The following is a 23,816-nucleotide window of genomic DNA, read 5'->3' as shown; positions in this document are numbered from 1 at the left end:
CTAAGGATTTTTTCTTCTGGCCCGGTCGGGTTCAAATTTGTACTTGCCCTGACAACATTTTCACTGGCCCTGACACACACACACACACACACAAAGTTGCCGTTATCATTGTTTTTGATCTCTATTATAATAAATAAGTTTATATGACCCCAATATTTTAGATACCAAATAATTTTTACAATTCTCTTTTCAATTTCAAATCCCACAGCAAAAATTACTAGCCAAAAATAAACAAATATAAAGTTTAAACATTAAACTAGCACAAATAAACATAGGCCTATAGCACAAATATAGAAATGAAATGATGCTTTAGGTTATGTTTGTAGATGTTTGGGTAAAGAAATTGAAAAATCACATTAAATAACATTTGCATATTCTTCACTCTTTGTTGCACCTTGATTTTTCATAGCCATTTGAAATTAGAGGCAGCCACTGCATTTTAATCATGCATTGATCATAAACAAACGTGCAAGGTTTGATCTATATTAGACTGTATAATTTCTCAATCTGCAGCAAAAACAGAATGACCCGACTTTAGCTTTGTGAAATTATGCCACAAAACATCTGCATGTATGACACAGAAACAGCAGGCGGGGTGAATGAGACGCAATCTCACTCTCTGCCAGCAGGTGGCGCTTATAGAACAACTGCTTGGTTACCGCTGTAAACAGAGCAGAGCTGCGCGTATTAACACTCATTTAAATGCATTATACGGAGACAAAATGAAAAGAAAACGCCATTACTAAAAACAGCCAGTTCCCCTGAGAAACCTTCATATAAAATTCAGTATTTGGATTTTCTTCCTATATTTCGCGCACCGTGATCTTGATCAGACTGCTAGTTTTTTCCCCTCTTTGCGTTCGTCTTCAGCATCTCTGGCCTCTGTTAACGGCCGTTTACAGACTAATTATAATAACGTTACATTTCCACACAAATGGGATTTGGGAAAATGATTGCAGTGCAATGTGTGTGCAAGCACGGGACCGAGATAGTCTGAAATAAAACAAAGTATGTCCGGTCGATCGGTGCATCTGTACTCCAGTGTATAGTCATTGTTAAAGCTACAAAGTTACTTGCCAAGATGGGTATTTTGACATACTTTTGTATGTATTTGCCCGTTCAAGCCGCTCGCGCGTTAAGGCACTTTCCCTCTGTGACGTTTCCCCGCGCGGCCAATAGAAACTGGGCATCCAAACAAACGCTGAAATAAAAATGGATGAACAGCTGATTCTCTGTGTCTGATTTCCAGAGCTATACGATAAGTTTGCGGTCGGGAGAAAAGTCGTAGTGACACATCTCCATTCAAGTTGGCATGTCAGGTGTGTTTAAAGTCAGGTAGCTTATTGTAGGGACAGATACATGTTTTGCTGCTGACCGAAAGGTGGAACAACGATCAAATGACTAGACTTATAGAACTCCCGCTAAAAAAATTGAAGCGTAGCGTAGCGCAAATCGAAGGGTTGCGCGAAACCCAGCGGCCGTGCGCGCGCAGTTCACACAGAGCACCGCGAGCGAGTACTACTGAGTGGAGTTCTCTTTCACGCAGAACTGCTTTTTTAATCCCTTGAATTTTGAAATTAACAACGCTTTAATTAACCCATGCAAATGATAGAATTTCGCGACGACGCTGAAGTGGCCCGATCGGGCAAGTGACAAATCCGTCTACTGTCCCGACCGTCTTTCACGCTGACCCCGGGCCATCGAGCAGTCCTTATTAACCCCTGTAGTAGGTGATGTGGAAAGCTGTGGGTAAAATTCTAGAAAACACCTTGTAAGAAGAAGCACAATGTGATGGGAGGAGAAAAAAGTCCCCAAAATTTTATTATGCATTTGAATATATATACACTTTTTTTTTAAACACAAAACCATAGATAATCGCCAAAAGGACCCTGGATGGAAACTTTTTGAAAGAAAATATCAGCAGCAATTTTTGACCCCACACATTTAATGCCGTTTTCTATGGGAACACGTGAGTTGTGGATTGTGAAACCATGCAGTTTTCAGAATTGCAGTTATGTGCCGGGATCGTGTGACTGTGATTAGTGGCGTTTTAACTGTCTAAATGCGGTTTTGGTCAATTACAAAAGATTCAAATCTGTGCACTCAAGTATCAAAAGTAACAAATAAAACCTCCCTGCTCGGTTAAACCTTTAAACGCCTTGTTTTCTGCATTGCAGTAACATTTACCTTCTCTAGAGAAGTCAAGCGGATCATTTTAGAGGTGACGGGACGTCACTTCCGCAAACGATTGGCACTCAATTTGTGGTATAGAAAAAATGGTTTGGGGGAGTGGTTTAACAAACTGGTAATAAGGTGCTGTAGTTTAATACTGTACTTCTATGTTGCTGCAGTCAAATGCACCGTATTAAATCTTTTCACCACAAAGATCAAGCATTTCATTTACTACAGCAAGGGCTTTGATGGTTGTGTGACATTTTAAAGAGGGGAAGACATAATCCTGTGGTTTAAGGCTAGCTTAATTCAAATCGAAAGCAACATGTGACTGGACAAAGAAATGTGCTTTCATACAGGATGCTCACCCTCATCCAAATTAAGCCTTCTATCCACTTACAAACAATGGTTTGGGTAGTGGTGACTGCCTATATAAGATACACTGTATTATTGTAAGCTCATCATAAATGATATTTAAAAAAAAAAGTCACGAATTAACAATGCTATGAAATACGTGCAAGTACGAAGAGCTATAAAACACTGCTTAAACTTCCCTCAATTGCACATCCTCTTCCTTTCATTTCAAAGCCCAACTTAAGCAAATTAGGACAGAAGGCTCCCAATACTTGTCTATAAAATGCCGTTACTCCTAACATTCCTTCCTTCCTACCTTCTTTATCAGTCTACCAACAATCTAGACTTGTATGTAGGATACACTCGTTCAGGCTTGTGTTGGTGGTGTAGTCTTCTCTTTCCATCCATTCACTAACTCTTCAGTAGGTAAACTGCAAATCCATCACTGTATTTCACTGCCTGACTATTACAATAAGGACGGTATCCGTACTATAAGGCTATATATCTGATGTTTAATGTCTGATGCCTCTTTATCAAATGTACACATTCATCTATCAGTCTTTAAATAGCAGATTCAAATAACCCGAGTTATATTATATGGACCTGAAAGTCTTTCCAATGTAAACTGTCGGATAAAACACGTCCATGTAAAGGACTAGGTCCGATAATCTCAATCCCACGAGTCACATCTTTTCCCTTTCTTGAACCAACCCAGCTGTTTCAGCTCGCCTGAGTGGTGCGTAGATTTGTTGACCCACAGCTGTTTCCAGACTGGTGAGCTCCTGAGGGTATGAGGAAGCCCTGCTGTAGCCCTGCGGGGGGAGCGGTGGATGGCAGCGGGCTTGTCTGAGCCCACTGGGGCATGCTGTAGGTAGGGCAGGTGTAGCCAAACTGCTGATTGGGCACACACAGTGAACCCTTCCGCCCGGCCGTAGGGTTGACGGTGGCTGGCATGTGACCACCCATGGAACAAAGCTGACCTGGTGCAGAGTATTTACGTTGCATCTGAGGAAGAAGACAGTTGGCTTTGATTAGTACTAATATGAATAAATCTTGATTGGTCGATATAATGTTATAACCATGCTGAATAACACTATAATGCACTGATCTACTTTGTATATCATTGTGCAGGCCTGCTATTAAAGTTGCAATGAAACAGAAATTGCAACAGATCTTTTTTTCTGTACTTTCACACATCTGAGTGCATAGTATAGGGCAGAGACTTAGTTTAATTCATTGGACTTAAATGAATGCGAGCTTGAAGTCGATCGTGGAGAGGCAGGGTTCAAACAAACCGAATGATTGTAGAAGGCTGGCACAGGTCACCAGAACAAGTTTTTAATACCGATTTCTTTTTTTTCTTTAGCTAAACATTCATGAATAATTCACAATACAAATCATAATAAGCATTTACAAAAATTATGATTTATGTCAAAGACTAAAGCTCCGTACCAAAACCTGCCGAGATTTGACTCTCAGATGATTTCAATAAAGTGTGACGACAGCATGTTGCTAAGATAACCGCGTTAGACTTTAATAAGCTTAAAAATGCTCAACACACTCAAATTGGTATAAAATAAGTTTCTAAAACTACATTAGCCAGGATTCCATCTTTAGTTGCCAATTTAACTTGTGTGGAAAATTGTCGCATGAAACATTTCTGAATAAGCACTGTTTTCATCGGACAAAATCGTCACTTCCTGATAAACTGGCACTAAATATCACAAAGAAAAGTGGAAGAAGAAAAGACTTGCGCCTCAGAGCGAGTAGACGAAGCACAATGAATGCAGTCATTGTTTCCGTGGATGCCTGCTGTTCAGGAACACATTCGTATAAGACAGTTCTGGGAGGCAATAATACAGAAAGACTTAGCAGATAGACCATAACAACGTTTTAGATGCTGTGCAACAAGATCGGTCTGCTGGTTAGTCAGGTTATGCCATTCCATTCCGCAAAGTGCAATTTTGATGCACATGGAGGAATTTATTCGGCAAATGCGTTTCCATCTCCCATTACGAAATTTGGCATTTTCATCTCTCGTTTCTGATGCAGTACTTCAAAATGCGCATTAAAACAGGGTGATGGAAACATCTACTGTCTGCAATCTTGGATGTTTTTTTAAATGTATTATTTAAATCTAAAATATATTTTATTTTAAGGCAACTGCAGTCTTGCTATCTCGCATTCTCTGACAGTCTACTTCTAAATGGAAGTTTTTCTGGCATGGTAAGAGTTAACGTACATGATGGGTTTGCACATTTTTTTTGGAGCCTTTCTTGACCTGTGGCATCTTGTTCTTGGCATCCCTGGCCCAGTTATCAACTAGTTGATGGAGGTCAGCTGTGAATGTGCCCTTATGTGGCAGATTAGCAGCAGGTACTTGGTCCTGGTCATGGCTCTGTCCGTTCTCTTCTCTCACTGGACTTGTGGTACCTGTATGCCACAATTAATATTCACAGATTAGAAAAACGTGAGCATTGAGAAGAAAAAAAATTCTCTAAATAAAATGGTGAAAGTCCTGCCTTGCACATGAACGTTTGAGCCTGGTATGCCTTCAGTCTTTCCAGTGGCTGGCTGACTGACTGAACTTCCACTCTGTACAGCTTGTTTGTTCCCTAGACAAAAATAAACAACATTTTTCATGCCAATTGTTCACAAGCTTATGTTACAGTTGGATGTAAATCACTAAGCTCTGATACCTTGTTGAAAAGAGCCAGTACCGCTACCACTTCTTGACCTGGTCCCCTTGCCCTTAGTGGGTCTCCTTCTTCCTGCTGCGATGGCCATGGTGGGAGGGATCACCACAGAGGGTGGCATTTTGCCCAGATGTGTATAGAGTTCCTCGATTTCCTCCTTCTGTTTATTCTGTAATGCCTGGATCTCACCCATATGTCTGCAAAAAAAAAAAAAAAGTTCAATGGGTGATCACAAGACACACAGTTACCATGAATCACAGAAAACACAAGTACCTCTCCCTGAGCTTGTTCATCTCTCGTTTAAACCCCTCATCTTCTGGTTCCGAATCGTTTTCACTACTGAGGTAGTGATTGGTGATGGACACGCTGGAAGGGGTCATTTTAGACTCTTTAGCGGAGTCTGATCCCTCAGCAGAGCTTATGTAGGAGCTCTTTCCTTCTGCTGCAGTCACTGAGAAGCGGCCCACTTTGATGTCAGTGCTGGAGGTCATCTGAAAGCAGCCAACTGTAGTGGTAGATGGGACGGGTTCAGGGTTGACCCTGGGAGGGGTCTGAGATTTATGAACAGTATTTTCAGGGCTAGAGAGAGATGATGGTGATGAGGAAGAGGATGGCGATGATGATGTTGTTGTTGTTGAAGATGGGGTGTTGGAGGAAGATGAGACTATGATTGCTGGATCTTGAGCAGTGCCTGGGTCTTGATCACTGGCCACAGAAACCTGAAATGGAGAACAAGGATGTACATGAACTTGTTGTACAAATCTTTCAGGCATAAAATCTGAGGCCTAATGCACACTCAGAAGTATATAAAGCTACCTGAAATCGGCCAAGTTTGAAAGCTTTCTCAGTTGGTGATGTTGCTGGCTCTTTCTCCTCAGCGCTGGTCTGTCCATCTGATTGAGTTACAAACACTGAGGTCTGTAAAAGTAATATGAGTGTAAAATACAATGTACCATTTTAAAAGGTCAATGCCAAATAAGACTCTACAGTAAAGAAAAGGAATTAAAAATCTAGTTAAAAATACATGTGCCAAGATTTGAAAAATTTACTTTTGTATTCAAAAGTTTTGTTTTTGAAACACTTTTATAGCATTTCTAAGAGACGTTTACATTTAATGACACTAAAAAATGTCGTAGTATAATCAGCAAGTAAAGTTACAATGCATTTTCCTTTTTTTGAGTTACAATGGATTTTGAATACATGCGAATATATACACGTCGTAATTTTTTATTTTATTAATTTATTCTCACTACATGACATTCAACCTGTCATAAAAAAAAGTTAAATTATGTAATATTTTAACACTTGACTTGCTGTCATGAGAGTCTGCAGATATAAATTTTTCCCTTGCATGCTGGTTGCGCCACGTCTTTTTAAAAAAATATTCATAAGCAGTTTGGTTTACAACAATTATAATTTTTATTAAAAATTAGAAGACAGCAAGAGGCGCACTGAAGTCATGTATGAATCAGTGTAATGTTAGTACTATATACACACTATTGTAGTACATTTATATATTTATATCAGGTTTTTTTAAATATTTTTTTAATTGTATTTTAGGTTTAGTATAGGTTTTAGTAATTTTATTATGTGCCATTGTCATTTTATTATATTTCTATGTGGATTTATTTTTATTTCAGTTTTAGCTATTGTAATTAAACTTAATTTTATTCCAGTTAAGTGCCAAGACAGCATTTATAATTTTCCTTTAATATTTTATTTAATTTAAAATATATAATATTTTAATATTAAATTCAATTTAAATAAACGTATTAATTTAGACCAAAAATAATTAAGCATTATGTCATCCAAATTCCAACATATACATTGAATCAGCAAGTTAGTAACTTCCCCCACCTGTGGCCTTTGTGGGGATGGATCTGCAGATGGTGTCTGGGCATAGCTTGTTGGTGTCACAATAGAGGCAAAAGCACCAGGTGCAAAGTTCCCACTGGAACTGAGAGACAAACTGGAAGGCGTCGCACCGGAGATAAAGCCAGGAGTGTTAGTGCTGATAGTGTTGGGTGGAGAGGATGTAGACATCTCTCCAGATCCATCAGGTTGGTTGGAGGAGCTCTGGGAGGAGTCCTTGAAAAGGGAACGCAGCTTCTGATCTAAAGCATGGATGTCTTCAATTCCAGGCGGCTTCCCCTGTACATCACTCTCACTATCTCCTGTCGCAGATGGTTGCGTCACAGGGACAGAGGAGGGGCCGACTTGTACCTGCTGGATGCCGGCTTGAGCTTGATCCAAGTCATTGCTTTCAGCCACAACATTTTGAGGAATCTGGGAAGGGGCGGGAAGTGACAGCCGACGTGGAGCTGGTGATTCAGTTGGGGCTGGAGAAGGAGACGTCCTCCCTGTTCTGGTTTGCTGCGTGGTAGATGGTGTAGGAGTGGTTACTGCTGTCAGATTTGCAGTGGCTGCTGGGACAGGGCTCTGGTATTGAGAAGTCTCTGGGGCATGACCTCCAGGTGTGGGTGGTACCACAGAAATCTGGGTTGAGCCAGGTGCAAAGCTAGCTTGGTCCTGCTGAACACTGCTGGCTGATGTGGGATCAGATGCTGGAAGTGAGAATACATGGAATCATTCTTAATGTTGGTTGGCTGTATTTAAATTTGTCGTCATATCAGCTATTACATGGCAGATACAAATGAAACATTAAACAACATAATATCATAAATACTTGATATACATGTTTAAGCATTTTTATTGAGGAATTGTGTAATTGTGTAAATAATACCTGGTGTGGAGTCTTCAAATGATGTGTTTGCAGAAAGAGGTCCAAAAAATGGCTCGCAAAGTCTTGTTTCAGGCACTGGGCTAACTATGAAGCGCCGGCCTGCTGAATGTACAACCTGTGCTGCTACACTAGGTGGCACACCTGTCAAATGTGAAATATGTCAAATGAGACAGGTTGCAAGATAGGGGCGAATAAAATGTAAGAACATCACCACAAAGTACACTTACCAGGCACACTGGATGTTGAAATTTCAGGAACTTGCTGGCCCAAATTACTGCTCACCTGAAGTAACGGGAAAATTTAATTTGTAGTCTTCAAATAATTTCTCACATTTGTTCTTATGGTCTGAAAAATCATCAAACATACCTTGCTATTTTTCTGAGATTTTCCTTTCTGATCTGCCATCTGAATGACATCTCGAACCTGCTCTATGAAGGATTCCCGCTCGCTCTCCAAGATAAAATCACTTTCGATCTTGAAACAAAGTTACACACACAGAAGTTACAATCAAATAATTAAACATTTAAAAGAAAAACATCCTGGATACTGAGCCAAAATGTTAATGCAAAAAATGCTAAATGCAAAAAACAAACTAACAAAAAACCAATACATATTGTAATAAATATCATTGTAATTTCAAATGAAGAGGTCTCTGGCAATCAGTCCACTGAAAACAGGTGAAAGTAAGAGAAAGGTGTACCATAATTTCAGCAATTTCTACAGGATTATCTCCATCCAAATCAAACTTGAATGTGACCATTTTCCTGTTATGGGTTTCCAGCTGACATTCAGCAACTCTGTCCCCAATGTTAGAAATCTACAAAAACAAACCGATCAATAATCCCACACTGAATAACAGTATAGTACACTATACACCAAAATGTAATGTGATGCCATTATTAAAAACAAAATTTAGATTTTAGCACAACTTACATTCAATACATTGAGCTTGAGCTTGGCCTTTGCCATCTTTTCGTGGCGTGAGCGGCTGCGTACGGAACGGCTCTGGGGTCGTTTCGTAGAGCGCCCCTCATACCTGCCCTCGTTCCCATCGCTCAGACCAGAAGCAGCATCGGAGTGACCACTGAGGGCAACAAAAACATCAGTAGTTAAACTACTCTCTACTGGAATGTCAATGTTAATAAACATGAAATTTAATAAAAGCTGTTTTACCTTTCTGTGGAGGCTGGAACCAGAGATGTTTGAGGTGGTGACTGCTCTACTGGCTGCGGTTGGGACACGGTCAATGGTGCCTGTAATAGAGAATTGATTTAGAATTTTAGAACGCCACTCAACTCCAAATCACAATCAACACGGCATTGTTTTATACTGATGCAATGTGGATGCAATCTGAAGCTGAAAATGCAGCTTTGCCTTCACAGGAACAACACACGAAATACATTTAAAAAATAATCAAAAAGAAAAAGAGTTATTTTAAATTGTAATAATTATTCGGATTTTACTGTATTTTTAATGATATAAAATACAGTCATAGTAGAGTACACTAAATTACTGACATTAAAAGAACATTTTTCCACAACATTTACTCAAAATTGACTGAAAACTAAGCATCTACAAACACACTTATCAATTATTATTTTTATTTGGCATTATAAATACATTCAGAAAACATTGTGTGAAAACTATAAAACAAAACTAGATTTTTGAATACACATATGTAAAAGCATTATTTCAGTCACTGGCACTATAGATATTATCAGCACTAAAAACCCACACTGACGAACTGCTAATTCACACACCACAGTGTTAGGCACGACTAGTACCTGACAGGCCTGATATAGAAAATAGAGCTGTTCAACATTTGGAGGTGGTGAGAAAACAGGAGGGCTGAGTTGACATGCCCATATCTGACAAGCATGTAAGAGCAGCCAGCATGCAAGAAAAGGATGGAGAAGCAAAGAACAGTAGCATTAATGTATGACCTGCCAAGAAGTTGGATGTTGTGTGCAAAGCAAGCACACACAACATTCATTAAGCAACGTGCAGGCCAATGGAAGATGTAAGATCAGCCACCAGAGGGCACCTTTCATACTGTACCTGTAAGATTTGAGGGCCCAGAGGGGGAGCGCTGCCATCTTGAGGTGGCTGATGGTACTGCAAGGGGACGGTAGGTTGAACAGCAGAGGGCAGAGTGGCCTAGGAGGAGAGTACATGTATACTCTCGTTTATGTTTTAACTCTGGTGTATGTTTAACAGACAACAGATATATATAGAGCAACATGCTTTTGTCTTCATGTTATGGATCACATGAAGTGTACCTGGGGTGTGGCTACAGTTGTAGTCTGGGCAGTGGGACCCGGGGTCAAAGTACTGCTCGGCTGCTGCATAGGGGCCTGGGTTGGGTGCTGTGACTGTTGAGGAGAAGCAATTTAGTGGAGAAAGCAAAGAAACAAGTTTTTTTTTTCTTCAGATTAACATGACTAGTTCTGAAAACCAGGACAGGTAACAAAACACAAAGGAAATGACTCACCATGCTTTGTGGATGGGTCATGGTGTGCTGTGAATCAGGCTGTACGGTGCTGAAAGATGTGCCTGGCTGGGCAGGGTGAGTCTCAGGGACAGACGCTGAACCTTGAGAGTCCACAAAACCTACAGCTGTGAGACAAGACTTTCAGAGCGTTTTCCCATACAATCACATTTCACTTTTTTTTATCTTATTAAAGCAAAACGACTCATTTTTGAACACTAACTGGAAGCAGAGGCCTCAGGCTGCTGCAGTTGCTGGTGCTGGTCTGCTTCATGTTCTTCAGACTCCATAATGGCCGAGGCCAGAGTGGGAACAGGGGGCTTGGCTGTGGTGTCGGTATGCAGTCCAAGCTGTGAGGAGTCATTCTCCTGAACCATCTTCCTCTTTTCTTGTTCCTCTCTCACAAGTTTTCTCTGCTCTCTCTTACGGGAGATCAGGGACACTCTGTCCTTTATGGCCTTTGCAATGGTCTTGTGGTCACCCTCACAAACATAGCCTGAATCGACCTTGAAAGAAAAAGATTACTCAGAATTGATGACAATAACAGGTCAATATTACAAGGAGGCCAGGGGGAATTCTGCAGACTTTCAGGGTTTTTTTATGCACTGAAAAACTTTATATGGATAATTACATGCAAGGCCAAAAAATTAACCAATTACAGATTCAAAACATCAACCGATTTTAATCTGTAGTTGGTTAACAGAACAGAAATCCCAGTATCTTTACCATTTCTTGGGCAACGTCATCTGGGACATCTTTATTCAAGTCAAAGGAAAATTCAATGGCTTCATTCTCTTTGTATTTCCCTTTCAGTTTCTTTACATCCTCAATGCGCAGCAACAACTTTATGGACACTAGCTCTCCATCATCCTCCTCAGCCAGCTCTACACGAACCCCAGTCTCCTCCTGGAAAAATGCATGACTTAGGAGGTCCTTGATGCAATACCTAAAAAAAATATATATATTTTTTAATTTAATTTAAGACCTGTACCAATAATGAATAACAACATATCAATAAAGACAGGAAATAAACAGAATATTGTGCCCATCTTGTAAATCTATGTACTGAATGTGTTAAATATAATAAATAAGCCTTTCCTTCCTGTGATGGGGCAACCCAAAGCAAAGCCACAAGAGTTTACTTTCAATTAAATGCCATACAGCTTATTGTGAAATGACAACAGAGTAATCAAATCAAAATACCAATAATAAGCAGATATAGAATTGTATGCCTAAAGCAGGACTTTTAATTATAAACAAGCACGAAATACACCAGGTTTTGTATTTTGAAATGTCTAAGCTTTACTACTTCCAGCAGGTCATTAAATATGAAAATATAATGAGCACTCTTATATCATCTAGAACATTGTAATATAAACACCATAAAGTAAACACTGTTATTATCCATTAACAGTCAACTGTTCAGAATAAATGTGCAGTACTCTTTGATGGCGAACTGCTCTGAAACTGCAAGCAATGCACAAAAGTGCTGTGTTTTTACTCTGCAACGTGAAGTATTATTGCAAGTATTAATTCCCAAATGTAAAAACTCTAACAATATGCCGTGTTCTAACTACATGCGACGCGATGCCACGACAAAGGCTATTTTTTCCATGTTAATCTGAGTTTTTGTCCAAACTAGCCGCGACGGCAACACGCAAAATGTCTATTTTAGAAACGGTTTCTATTTCCACGACGTCGCAGCTGGAACATACAAACTATTTGACAGTGATAGTCTCAGGTACTGATTGTATGCTTTATTCAAAGTTAAATGTGTCTAATGTGAGTTTGAATGTCATATTGAGTGGCATTTATAGCCATATTGAAAGCAACAACAGATTCAAATCTTGAAAATAAAAGCAAAGATGTACGTTAAAACTGTGCACTCACTGCGAACCAACAACAGTATTCCATAAAAATGGTATCAGTCACTCTGTATGCACATTTTATAAATGTTAAAAAGGTTTAATATTTATGAATTCGATTATAAAATGATCCCATTTCGTTGTGAGTGCAGAGCTCTTCCAGAGAGAGTACACCCACACACGCTTCTGATTGTCTGTGATATTTGATTGTTTCTGTCTCATCACATCAAGTGTGGACACCCAAATTGCTTGCCGCTGGAATCTTGTCACGTCGCATGTAGTTAGGACACAGTGTGAGTATGTTTTACTGGTTTACATACAAACCGATAATATGCCAATGTTTTGAAAAATCAGTTTATTCCCGAGTAGTGACATCAAAACAATCATTTGTTTATCTGACTCGGGAGTATTTCATGTTAAATGTTAAATAAAGCATCCAAAATGTCAGTGGGAACTTGTTCAAACTCATTCTGATGTAAACACATAACCACATGCATTGCTGGCTTAAGCCAGGTTAAGAACATGCATGTAGAAGACACTGCAGATATTTTATGACCTTACATGAGATAAAACTGGATTATTTGTGTGGCAATAACATAGATCTTAGTAAATCAGACACTGTATTTCATATGACACAAATGAAAATGAGGCTGCAAGTATAGCCTGTTCAATATTGTACTGTGATGTAACCAATGAAACACTGAAAATACCTTACCACAAATTTCCAGTGGACAAGAAAGAAAAACAGGTTGTGAAAACTAGACCTTATGACAATACGACAACTGAACTCATTCTCTGTAAATGTCAGCCCACCTCTCGTCTTTATTCTGACGTATGCAACCCTCAATGATCTCCTTCACTTCAGGAATAGCCACTTTGTCAAAACTGCCAGGCTTCACCCCCTGTAAACACAGCACAGGAAACAATCAAATCACTGGCATAGAAAGCGGAGATGGCTTTAACTTGGGGCCGGATTTTCTCAAAAATACTAAATTTTGAATTAAGCCTGAATCTGTCTGATACCATTAGGTTATGTCATGTCAGTACTGGTTTTGTGAGAGGCTTCAGCATTTACTGGTAGAGTTAAAAAACCAACTTACCACTGTGTGAGAAAAAAGCAGAAAGGAAACACCCCCACAGAGGGCAAAAAAGGGGTAAAAAGACTAAAATAGTGCAGCAAACAAGGGGAGGATGAGTGTGCAGGGACACTCTCCTCCGCCGGTGAAGTGTGGACTTACGCTGGTGACTCTGCGATAGATCTGAGCTGCATTTTGACACTCGGAGTACGGATACTCAGAAGTAGCCATCTCCAGCATACACATTCCAAAGGCATACACATCCACCGATTCGTCATACTTCTCCTCATACATCTCAGGCGCCATGAACTCAGGGGTACCTTAAATTAAAAGAATGGTTCAGAACTCTCTCAGTAGCCTATTACACCCTCTCAGTGAAGAGGAAGATGATGCTGTTGCTGAAGACAGCTCGGGAACAACCTGCGAGAAAAGAGAGAGGTAGAGGGAAGGAGAGCAAAAAGGGGATAGAAAGTAAAAAATAAAAAATAAAAAAAAAGAGGAAGGGGAAACTGCCCTCAGTTAGACTGCAATGATAAGAAGCCCAAGTTTCTCCATGTAAGACCTTCAAGGGCCGAACTGTGTATGAGAAAAACCAAACTAGTGCACAGCACTCACTCGAAGGCCTGGACTGACCGCATGACTTTAAACAATACAGAATAAATTTAAGAAATCAACGTATGTTGTTGTTGTTAGCCCAAATAGCAAGTTTAAAACAAGTCTGTGGTCAGATGGCCCGATGCTTTTATCACAAGACCAAACCGAAACACTAGCTATGGAAAACAAACCTTTCAAAAAGTCAACCTGCGAAAAGAAAAGGTTGAGCAATTCAAACATGTTACACTCCATAGCTTGCTGAAAAGTGATGTTCTGTGCACCAGGAGAACTAGTAACTAAGTTACACATTGACAGGTCTCACACGGACAAACTTCCCATATTGACAATGATTCAGACTGATATGCGTCACGTAATACTAGTGGACTTACCAGGCTCATTTCTGCGTACTTACTGTCTGTACTGCAGTACACTAAATAATCCTTAAAGTAGAATAAGGGGAGACCTGAAATTAGAGCCTAAGGCTTCCAAAACAAAACAAAAAAACAACACAAAGATCTTAAAGCTAAAAGTATGAGGGAGATGAGCAGAGAGTTTAAGGCTTTGAGCTCCAGACACTGACACACTGAAAGAAAACAAGCATTTCCTTGTGGGGGGAAAAAATGAACAGATTCATTAGCATCATCATCATTAAATCATGGTTGACTGAAGAAACAGACCACAAATTTCCGAACCAGAGCAAAAGATCACTCACGGTACCTGCCAGCCCAGGGCTCAGCTCTAGTGTTATCCCATGATCAGATCAGGTTTCCCTGCAGACGAGTCACAAAATACCTACAACCGCTCCACAACTACTTACTCTGTCTGTGGGTACCTGAAACTGTGGCAGAAGAAAAGATAAAAACTATGTTTGAACTAAAGGAAGGTGTCAAGAGACATCTTCCATAAAGCGGGAGCCCTGGTTTGCTGCGGTTCGAGCGCTCAGGGAAACGCTGTGGTCTGCTTTCTCACCACTGTCATTAAAACACGCTTTGAAAAAGAAGCAGAAGAAGAAAAGAAACTTGAAAAAGACACGGAATGAAGGATTTGCCTTTCCCCCCAACCACAAATCTGAGTCGGACAATTCGAATGGATTTCGATGTGGAGGCGGTAACGCAGTTGCAAATACTTAGCCGTACCTATGACGCTCTTGGCAAAGGAGGCCCTCTTGAGGGTAGCCAGGCCCAAGTCTCCAATCTTGACAGATCCGGTAGGTCCGGTGATGAAGATGTTGTCACACTTGAGGTCCCGGTGGATGATGGGAGGCGACCTGGTATGAAGGAAGTGCAGCCCCTTCAGAATCTGCCGGCACCAGCTGCGCAGGACTTTGATCTTCATCTCCTTAAACCGTTTTAGATACCTACAAGGGCACAGAAAACAAGTCAATCATAGCAGGTGGCCTCGATGACGAAGACAGCTTAAAAAAAAAAAAAAAAAAAACTGACAGGAACAAATAAGAGCACTTACGTCTTAAGTGTCCCAGATGTCATGAGTTCAGTCACCAGGACAATACACTTCCTCCCTTTCAAGGATGACTCCCAGGAGTCGTAGAAGCGTACTATGTTGGGATGCTGAAGACCCTTCAGCATTCCAGCTTCCTCTTTAAAACGCTGCCGCTCTGACTTGGACAACTTGCGATCCTGAAAGAGAATTTCATATATTTGTAAGCATAAAGGTATGGTCACATTTGCAAAATTTCATCAGCAAAAAAAGAACCAAAGCTCACACAGAAATCATTTTCAAAACAAGCAGCATTCTGTTGGTCAAAGTGGCAAATTTGCGTAAATAACCATGCATGAGGAAATATTTCTCTCTTACGTGAAAATCCCAGATTCCTATTGAAATGGCTGGATTTTGCTCATGAAATTTCCCCTTTTTTTTTTTAAATTTGCCCTGTTTAGAAAACTTCGAAACTTATAAATAAGTGTCAAAGCGCCTGATAAGAGAAGTTTTTTTTCTTCATTACTTAAAAGGAGATGCTACATAAAAACTGCAGGTGTTTTAACTCGATTTATAGTCACCTTTCTTACAAAACACCCTCATACCAGCATTGCTTTCAGCATCTCTGTGTGCACTCTCTCTTCTTTGATGACGACAAAAAAAAGAAAGAAGTGTGCTGAATTGTGGTTTCATCAAGGGGGAAATACTGCTGCGTGCAAAAACCTCATTTGCAATCAAAGTAGATAGTGCAGCACTAATAATATAATCTACAATGAAACTACAAAGTGCTTGGCTCAAGCCCAATCCAGCAGTGAGACCGTTTTGCAGTCTGTGTCTGACTACAGTTAAAAAATGCACTCATTTCAACTGGCGATTCTTAGTTGACCTACATTTGGTGCGGTCTGCTGCCATCTCTGGAATGACAAACATTTTGCCGCGAGTTTGCCTTTGCCAAGCCAAGCAGGGATGGGCATTCACCCTAAGTTAGGGTTAAAACTTCCATTATTAATCGCTCACGTGTGTACAATTAACACTATGAACACGATGCCAAAATGGAGTGAAGTTCTGTAGAAAGCAGTTTCAGTGCTGAATGATGTGGGTTGGAGGAAGGGGGACTCTGCTTTGCACCCCACCCTACAACAGACCTACTTTCTCTCCCTTCCTCTTTGACTATTCCAACTATGCGGTGCACTCTGTGGCCTATGGGACCAGACCAGTGAAGCGTGGGAGCATTTCCCCAGAGGAGGGTTTAGTATGACTGAACTTTAGTATGAGTATAAAAGCTCCTGGCATGGATCCGCCTCACGTGTGAGAGCACATACCACTTCAGACGGGAGATAAGGAATTAGGATTAGTGAGAGGATCTCAAACACAAATTACCTGGCAATACGTTTAACAATGCATTTAAATTTGACAAATGTAGTTTAGGAGGTTGGGATAGAGTGCAACAGTCATGCCGCTTATTAGGGGCCGCAGAGTTAGTTTGGACATTCATACGCTCATCTATCAGTCAGTAGTGTTAATCAGTGAACACATGGAGGTCACATGCTTTGTGAATGTTTTTTGTTAGGATCCGTGTGGCCTAATTTCCTATTTAAAATTACTATGTTACATAAAAGGAATTAAAAAATTAAAGTCATAGACTACCGATCAAGAGTTTGGTAAGATGTTTTGAAAGATGTTTTATGCTCATCAATGCTGTCTTTATATGATCAAAAATAGAATAATATTGTGAAATATTATTACAATTTCTATTTTAATATATTTTAAAATGTAATTCAATACTGTGATGGTAAAGCCAAATTTCTGCTCAAGAAACTTCTCATTCGTATTATTATCCATTGAAAACAGTTGCACTGCATAATTTTTGTTGTGGAAACATTCTTGCTAAATAAAAGACAAAAACCTTACTGATCCCAAACTTTTGAAAGGTACTGTAGATATATTTACTGTAAATGAATGGCTGTACTTAAGCAATTGTAACACTTGTAGCTCATGAAGTTCATGGGAGCACAAAGCCCAGAAATGTTAACAGTAAAATTAAACTTTTAGCAGGCAAAAATCTAATAAATTTTTATTAAAATTATTTGAAAAAATAATTAACAAATTAAATAATTTAAAATGGTTTAAAAATACACAAGTGTACCCAGTACAAATCAAGTCAACTGAGAAAAGAAATCTTCTACAGGGGTCCGTTAAAGGGATTAAATGCAGGGTGAAAGGCAAATGCAGGACAACTGGAATGAAACTCAAGCAGTTGCTTGAAAGTCAGTGGTATGCACTCGCAACGATGACTGTTATCTGGCTAAACCGTATAACCAGAGTATTTAATGTGGTACATCGAGAGGGAACTTCTGTAAAAAAAAAAAGAGAAGCATCGGAGATCCATTTTCATTTTCTTTTTACGGTGACCTACATATTGTTCAAATTTGTTTAGCATGTGAGAAAGCAAAGGAGAGAAATGTGGGAGGGGAATATCCCCGAGTTTAACATAAGACGCTGGAGACAGATGGCCTTGTGGGGGAGATTCATACTGTAGGCCCTTCCCTTTTCTGGAGCAGTGTGAACTTGCAGCTTATAACATACCATTGTATCACACAAGACAGGGAGACAGAAATAGAGATAGACATGAAATGTGAAAGAAGTAAGGTAAAGAGAGGCTGAAAGCTAGAGAGAACGAGAGAGGCTTGTTTCAGCTCAGTGTATGAGCTGGCTACGCCTGAGGGCCATGAGCAGAACTGCAGCTCACGTGGTGCTGCCTCATCATCGCTCTACAAAAGAAGAGGCAGCAGGGGGTGGAGAGCAGCAGTAGCAGAGTCAAGCCTTGGCAAACCAGCTCACCATACTTCACAGAGGAGATTACAATTGCTTTGGTGGTTGAACTTGACCCACTTTTGAAATCGCACCTCTATGTGGCACATCGGTACATAAAAAAACTCCCTCTACATAATGAAAGCAAAAAGGAGGTGGTCTCTGTATGCAAACAGACTTCTTAGAAGTGGGCCACAAAACATATGAGCTGGTGATTTTCCAACAGAGGTGCTGTTGCTATGCAAGCACACCTCACAGAGATTACTCATGCTTTTATCATATCATAAACCAATAAAAGTGGAACGAGTGCAAAATGTTTAAAAGCCCATGTTTCTCACTGTTCATTAATTATCAAAAATAGAATAATTAAGAGAATTTTTTAAATTGACAGACAGAATTTCTATTTCAAATAAATGCTGTTCTTTTGAACTTATAAACTAATAATAATAATAAAAAAGTTTCTTGAGCATAAACTCAGCATATTAGAATGATTTCTGATTATGTGACACTGAAGACTGGAGTAATAGCTGATGAAAATTTCACTTCGCATCACAGGACTAAATTACATTTTATCAAACGGTTACTTCAAACTGTAATAATATTTCAAAATATTACTGTACTATTACTGTAAATGCAGCCTTTGTGAGCAAATTTGTGAGATTTCTTTGAAAAACATTTTAAATTTTACCAACCCTAAACTTTAAAACTGTAGTGTTAATTCATAATTGCATGATATGAATGCAATTCCAAAAATCTATGTAGAAAAGTGTAAAATCTAAAATTGCAATTTATTATTGTTTTTTTACTCTGGCTTGGAAACAGGCTTCCATGGCAATTAGACTGTCTCAAAGTACACCTTATATAAACACTACCTATGATTTACTGCATATGCCACAGATCTTCCAATACACACCTGGTGGTCTAGAATAACCTAATTAGGAAATGAGGATTTTCTATTGAAGGATGATACTACAATGCTGGGGCTACGGCCAAAGATGACAACAGCTATAAAAACACAGGCCAAATGCCAGATGTGTTAAGTGTCAGAGGTGTGTATTTAAACGCTTCAGAGGTGTGACAAAAGGGCTAGTAAAAAAAAAAAAGTGTTTCCTATTTCTAAAGAGATTATACAGCAAAATTAAACACGAACAATATAAGCTGATGACACAAGGTGTAGGTGGGGCATTGAAGTTAAAATCAAACTGACTAGTCATAAGACTGTCATTTATAGGTGCTATACCGGAAAGGCCTCGAGACAGGGTTGTAGGTTTCAGAGAATGAGACGGTATACTTCATTCCCAAAAGAGCAGATCAGATAGTGATTTACCACCGTCAGCGGACAGATCAAGAGTGCCAACATCGTCAAGTGTTGCACTTTGTTATCCTAGCTGTCAAAAGCTGTGACATCCTACCCAGAAAGCGTAACACTCAGGTTTCGGAATCAAAAACTCCATTTATTTTCTCCACAGGGAAATTTGATTTAAACTCCTAAACCTTTAAACACAGAATTACTGTTAGTTCAGAGATTTTTAAACGACAATATATGCTTTTGTTGAAGTCATCTGTTCGCAATATTTCAACTTTTCATTTTACAAGTGAAAAATGAAATTACCCATGATGCTGTAGAGAATGGTACGGAGCCCTTTAAGGGACATGGTGGTGGTAAAAATTCGGGGTGAGTGAAAAAAATTGGGGTGGGAGGAAAAAATATTTTTCAAATGTTTTGCGTTCCCTCGCAAAGATAATTGCGTTCTCTCAAAAAAACAGTTGAGTTCGGAATGTTTACTTTAAAGCTTGCAGTGGTTCATACCAGCTCCGTATGTTCACAATGGAGCGATTCATAGAGTTTTATTTTGAACTTGGACTTAAGTATAAAGAAATGTAGTCAGTGCTTAGTTCGAGGCACGGTTTTGGGATATTCTAAAACGCTTAATGTGGCTTAATGTTTTACAACAGTGACAGAGTTTGTCTGAACTCAACTGGTTTTGCAAGAGAACGCAAATATCTTTGCGAGAGAACGCAAAAGTTTTGTGAGAGAACGCAAATATCTTTGCGAGAGAACGCAAAACATTTGAAAAATATTTTTTCTTCCCACCCAGAATTTTTCCCATCACCATGTCCCTTAAAGGGCTCTGTAGAATGAAGCACCACAAATGGTGCAATCAAGTTCTGCTATGCTGTCAAAATATTTGTGCAGTCCTTTTCCTCATTGAAGTCGTCAATTACATAGTTTTGTACCTTTGTCTATTGGTCCAATTTTTAAATAAGTTTTTGCTTCAAATAAAAGTTTATAATGCGTTACTGGTTGGCTTAGTTCCTGGACTCCAATGCATTAACAAAGACTGAAAAATGTAACTGAAAAAGCCACTTAAGGTACAAAAATACAAGAAACGTACCTGCAACTCGCACCATGCCACCTCCACTGTGGTTTCAGTATCCAGACCGTTGTAGACCGTCTTAAAAGAGCCACGTCCAATCTCAATGTCAAACTTCAAGAAGCGGCCATCCGGTGACGTCCCGACTGCGTTTGTCTCAACTTCCTCATTGTCTTCCAGATCCGCCTTCGCATCCCGCAATTCTGCCTTAGCTCGTGCCTTGCCTTTACCTTCTTCATCCTCCTCTTTCTCATCCTCTCGTTTTGCATCAGCAATATCTCCAGACTTCAACTCTGCAACCAAACATGGTGCTTCTGCAGAGATAAGATGTGTGGTATTCGCAATCAACACCGGCGTTGACTCTATGGCTGTCTCGGCACCGTCACCCTCCTTTTCTGGTGCAACCAACCCTTCAGATTGTGTGGCCACTGAAGCAGCTTTGGTTTCCAAGGCAGGAGGTTCACAAACAAGAGCGTGGGAGTCCGTTGAGATGGTTAGGATTGCGTTCTTGCTGGGTAGCTCCAGCGCCGTAGCATTGGAGTCATTGATGACGCTGCGACGGAAGAAACGGTGCTCCGCCTTCAGCATTTCTCGCTCCATGGTGTGGTGGCGACGGCGGACCTCGACACCTAGACGCTCGCCCACCAGCGTGTCTGAGCTGGAGCCGTTGATGTTCTTCGAAGGGGGGGAAAGGAACTTGACCATATTGTCGTTGAAATTTTCTGACATTTCTCCACTGAGTGGAGCGAGAAGTCGGGTCAAATCTTATATGCTATCCATGCATGAAAAAAAAAGCAGTATAAATGTGTGATAACGAGAAGAGGTTGTTTCAAACCAAGTACAAACTTGCCAACCTCTCTCCTCTCAAAACAGCAGTTCAGATAAAGTCAATACTCTTGCAAACTAAGGTGTTGGAGAGAAGCACAGGAAGTGCTTGATGATAAAAGTAACGCAGCATCCATGCACAGATCAAAATACGCTGTTGATGATGATGACAAAAACGAGACCTCATATCCAGCTCATCCATCCTGTGTAAAACTGCTGGGTGTATTCAATCCACATAGGGGGTCTCCTGAGGGGGCAGGGCAGTAGCCTGCTGATAAATATAATCACTTTCAACTCCGAGGTCGTGCCAGAGCACAAAGTTTAACAGTTGCGTCTGATTCACTGAAAGAAAGACAAAATATAATTTAACCAAGGTGGTTAGTCACAGTTAACAAATTTACACTCAACTTAAATGGCTGCATGTACATGAGGCAATGGCTTTTCCACAACCAGGCAAATATTAACCCATTCAAATGGGGTTAATAAGGGTTTACTCTCACTAACTAAAATGACAAGATGTGACTTTCATTATTTTAAAAATAGACCAGTCATACTGAAACTTTAGATAAAGACAGTGTAGGAGGAAGTAACTCTCTGATTTTTCATATTTAACCCTCAAGTCAAATTCAAAACAATTTTCAGATAGCACATTTGTGCAACTCTTCATAATTTATATAATTCTAATCCTATTTAAACAAACAACGAAAGTAATTTACGTTACATCTATGCTTTTAATTTGAAGTTACTTGTTCAAGACATGAACAAACAGTATCTGTCTTCAGGACAGTGAACATATGTTGAGGGATTAGTAAATTAGATTGGTCCTTGCCATGTGTGAACACAAAATAATCTATGGTTTAAAATAATAAAGAGGAACAAAAAACATTTTAAACAATAGAATTTTTCTTTTTCTTTCGAGAAACACAAAATGTAAGATACTGAATTGACTTTTCCCTCATACAGTGAGACGAAATGATTTGCGATGTCAAGCTTCCATTTTTTTTTTCATGGAAAGTCATTGTCAGTTTCTTAAACTTATCATAAGAATCTAGAAGAACTGGAAAATATCCCAAGTGTTATGTGGACTAGTTTTATAATACTTTTATGGTGACTACGTCATTTTTAAGCTTGAAAGACTCCGTCCCCATTCACAATCATCGAAAAGAAGGAAAAGCAAATTTCGAAATTTCTTTCTTAATTTTGTATTCCACAAAGAGATTCATTAATACGGGATTTAAACGACATAGTAACGTGTAAATGAATGAGTAAAATTTTAATTTTTTAGATGAACTAACGTTATCCCTTTAAATGACTTATATCTGTCGTTAACCATAAATGAGCTAGAACCAAGGTTAACTACTTGTAAATAAATAAATATTAGTCACGACTTCGTTTAGTTTCACTGCTGACCATTTTGTCACCACATTTAAGACAAAAACTTACCATAATGTTAAGTGTCGTCGTCGACATCTTCTTCGGTTATCGGTGAATAACCAACTCCAGGTTTAACCGGTAATTCCCCAAACGCGCGTGCTCAGTATTTAAAATAACGTTTATCCGGCTCGAAGCAAATGAAAAGCTCAACGTCTCTCGCTTAACGCAATTTTTATCCAGTAAAAGTCTGACAAAATGGCTAAACGTCGGTTACTGTGCCTCCACTCTGAACCGTCTCTCGCGATCCTACAAAGTTCGAATGTCAAACACTAACGTGCCGCTTCCGCTAATGGTTGCTCGCGAGACTGCAGAGCAGGTTCTCTTTGTTATTCCCTTTCAACTGACCTCGATTCATCTTCCTTGTACACTCATCTACTGCATGACGTCGCGCGTGCAAACGATGCAGTCCAAGTTTACGTTGCAGTATTTACATCAACAGGATGCAAAACAATATTCGTAAAGCTTCGAGACTATATGCATTTACGCCGACACGAAACTTGGCTTTGTGTGCTGTGCAGCGCGTTACCGAGCGCTTTGTGGCTCTATTGTTAACAGCGAATGATCCCGAACAGATGTAGACGATTTGCACGCTCAGGGTTCAAGGCTACGTAATCTGCATGCCATCGATTCCCAACATTTTCACCATCGCATAAATGCATGCTACATGAACAAACCGGTTTCGTGATAAACAATACCCCGGACTGTGTCCACTCCCCCTGCTTGTCTTTATCCGAGTAATGTCTTTTACAGTGAGAAAATAGCGCCGCCTGCTGAAACATCGAACGCATGTATTATATCATACCTTGTTTTAAAGGGACAGTTCACTCAAAAATGACAAATCTGTGAACATTTACTCAACTTGCATTATTTTGTTTCTTCAGTGGAACACAAAAGGAGAAGTCAGGCAGAATGCAAGCCTCAGTCACCATTCACTTTCATTGCATCC

At 39.7% G+C, this 23,816-nt stretch overlaps 1 protein-coding gene across 1 annotated transcript; it reads right to left on the bottom strand.

Annotated features, from left to right (window-relative positions):
• Positions 1–1,789: 1,789 nt before the first annotated feature.
• LOC306868455 (serine/threonine-protein kinase WNK1-like) lies at positions 1,790–23,602 on the bottom strand. Its single transcript, XM_079414630.1, has 24 exons — positions 22,880–23,602; positions 20,633–21,778; positions 15,453–15,625; positions 15,125–15,345; positions 13,557–13,714; positions 13,132–13,220; positions 11,180–11,399; positions 10,677–10,959; positions 10,457–10,581; positions 10,245–10,337; positions 10,024–10,122; positions 9,139–9,218; positions 8,899–9,049; positions 8,666–8,782; positions 8,332–8,439; positions 8,193–8,247; positions 7,966–8,106; positions 7,080–7,786; positions 6,039–6,140; positions 5,496–5,941; positions 5,226–5,419; positions 5,049–5,141; positions 4,769–4,959; positions 1,790–3,531 (listed from the first exon to the last, which is right to left on the bottom strand). The coding sequence occupies exons 2-24, from the start codon at positions 21,338–21,340 to the stop codon at positions 3,247–3,249; spliced, it is 4,839 nt and encodes a 1,612-aa protein (XP_079270756.1). The 5' UTR covers positions 21,341–21,778; positions 22,880–23,602; the 3' UTR covers positions 1,790–3,246.
• Positions 23,603–23,816: the final 214 nt, after the last annotated feature.

The sequence above is a fragment of the Barbus barbus genome (genome assembly GCF_936440315.1).
Source record: "Barbus barbus genome assembly, chromosome: 50".
NCBI lineage: Eukaryota > Metazoa > Chordata > Actinopteri > Cypriniformes > Cyprinidae > Barbus > Barbus barbus.
The sequence above is the reverse complement of the archived record's forward strand: the minus strand, read 5'-3'. Positions and strand labels throughout refer to the sequence as shown.

Bases quoted from the DNA above. Each gene is read 5' to 3' on its own strand.
- LOC306868455 (XM_079414630.1), bottom strand. From the start codon at position 21,340: ATGTCAGAAAATTTCAACGACAATATGGTCAAGTTCCTTTCCCCCCCT. The intron at 9,050-9,138 runs GTAAAACAGCTT...TGTTGCCCTCAG, and splicing joins GTTCCAGCCTCCACAGAAAG to TGGTCACTCCGATGCTGCTT. The intron at 5,142-5,225 runs GTATCAGAGCTT...ATTTTTGTCTAG, and splicing joins TACTGGCTCTTTTCAACAAG to GGAACAAACAAGCTGTACAG.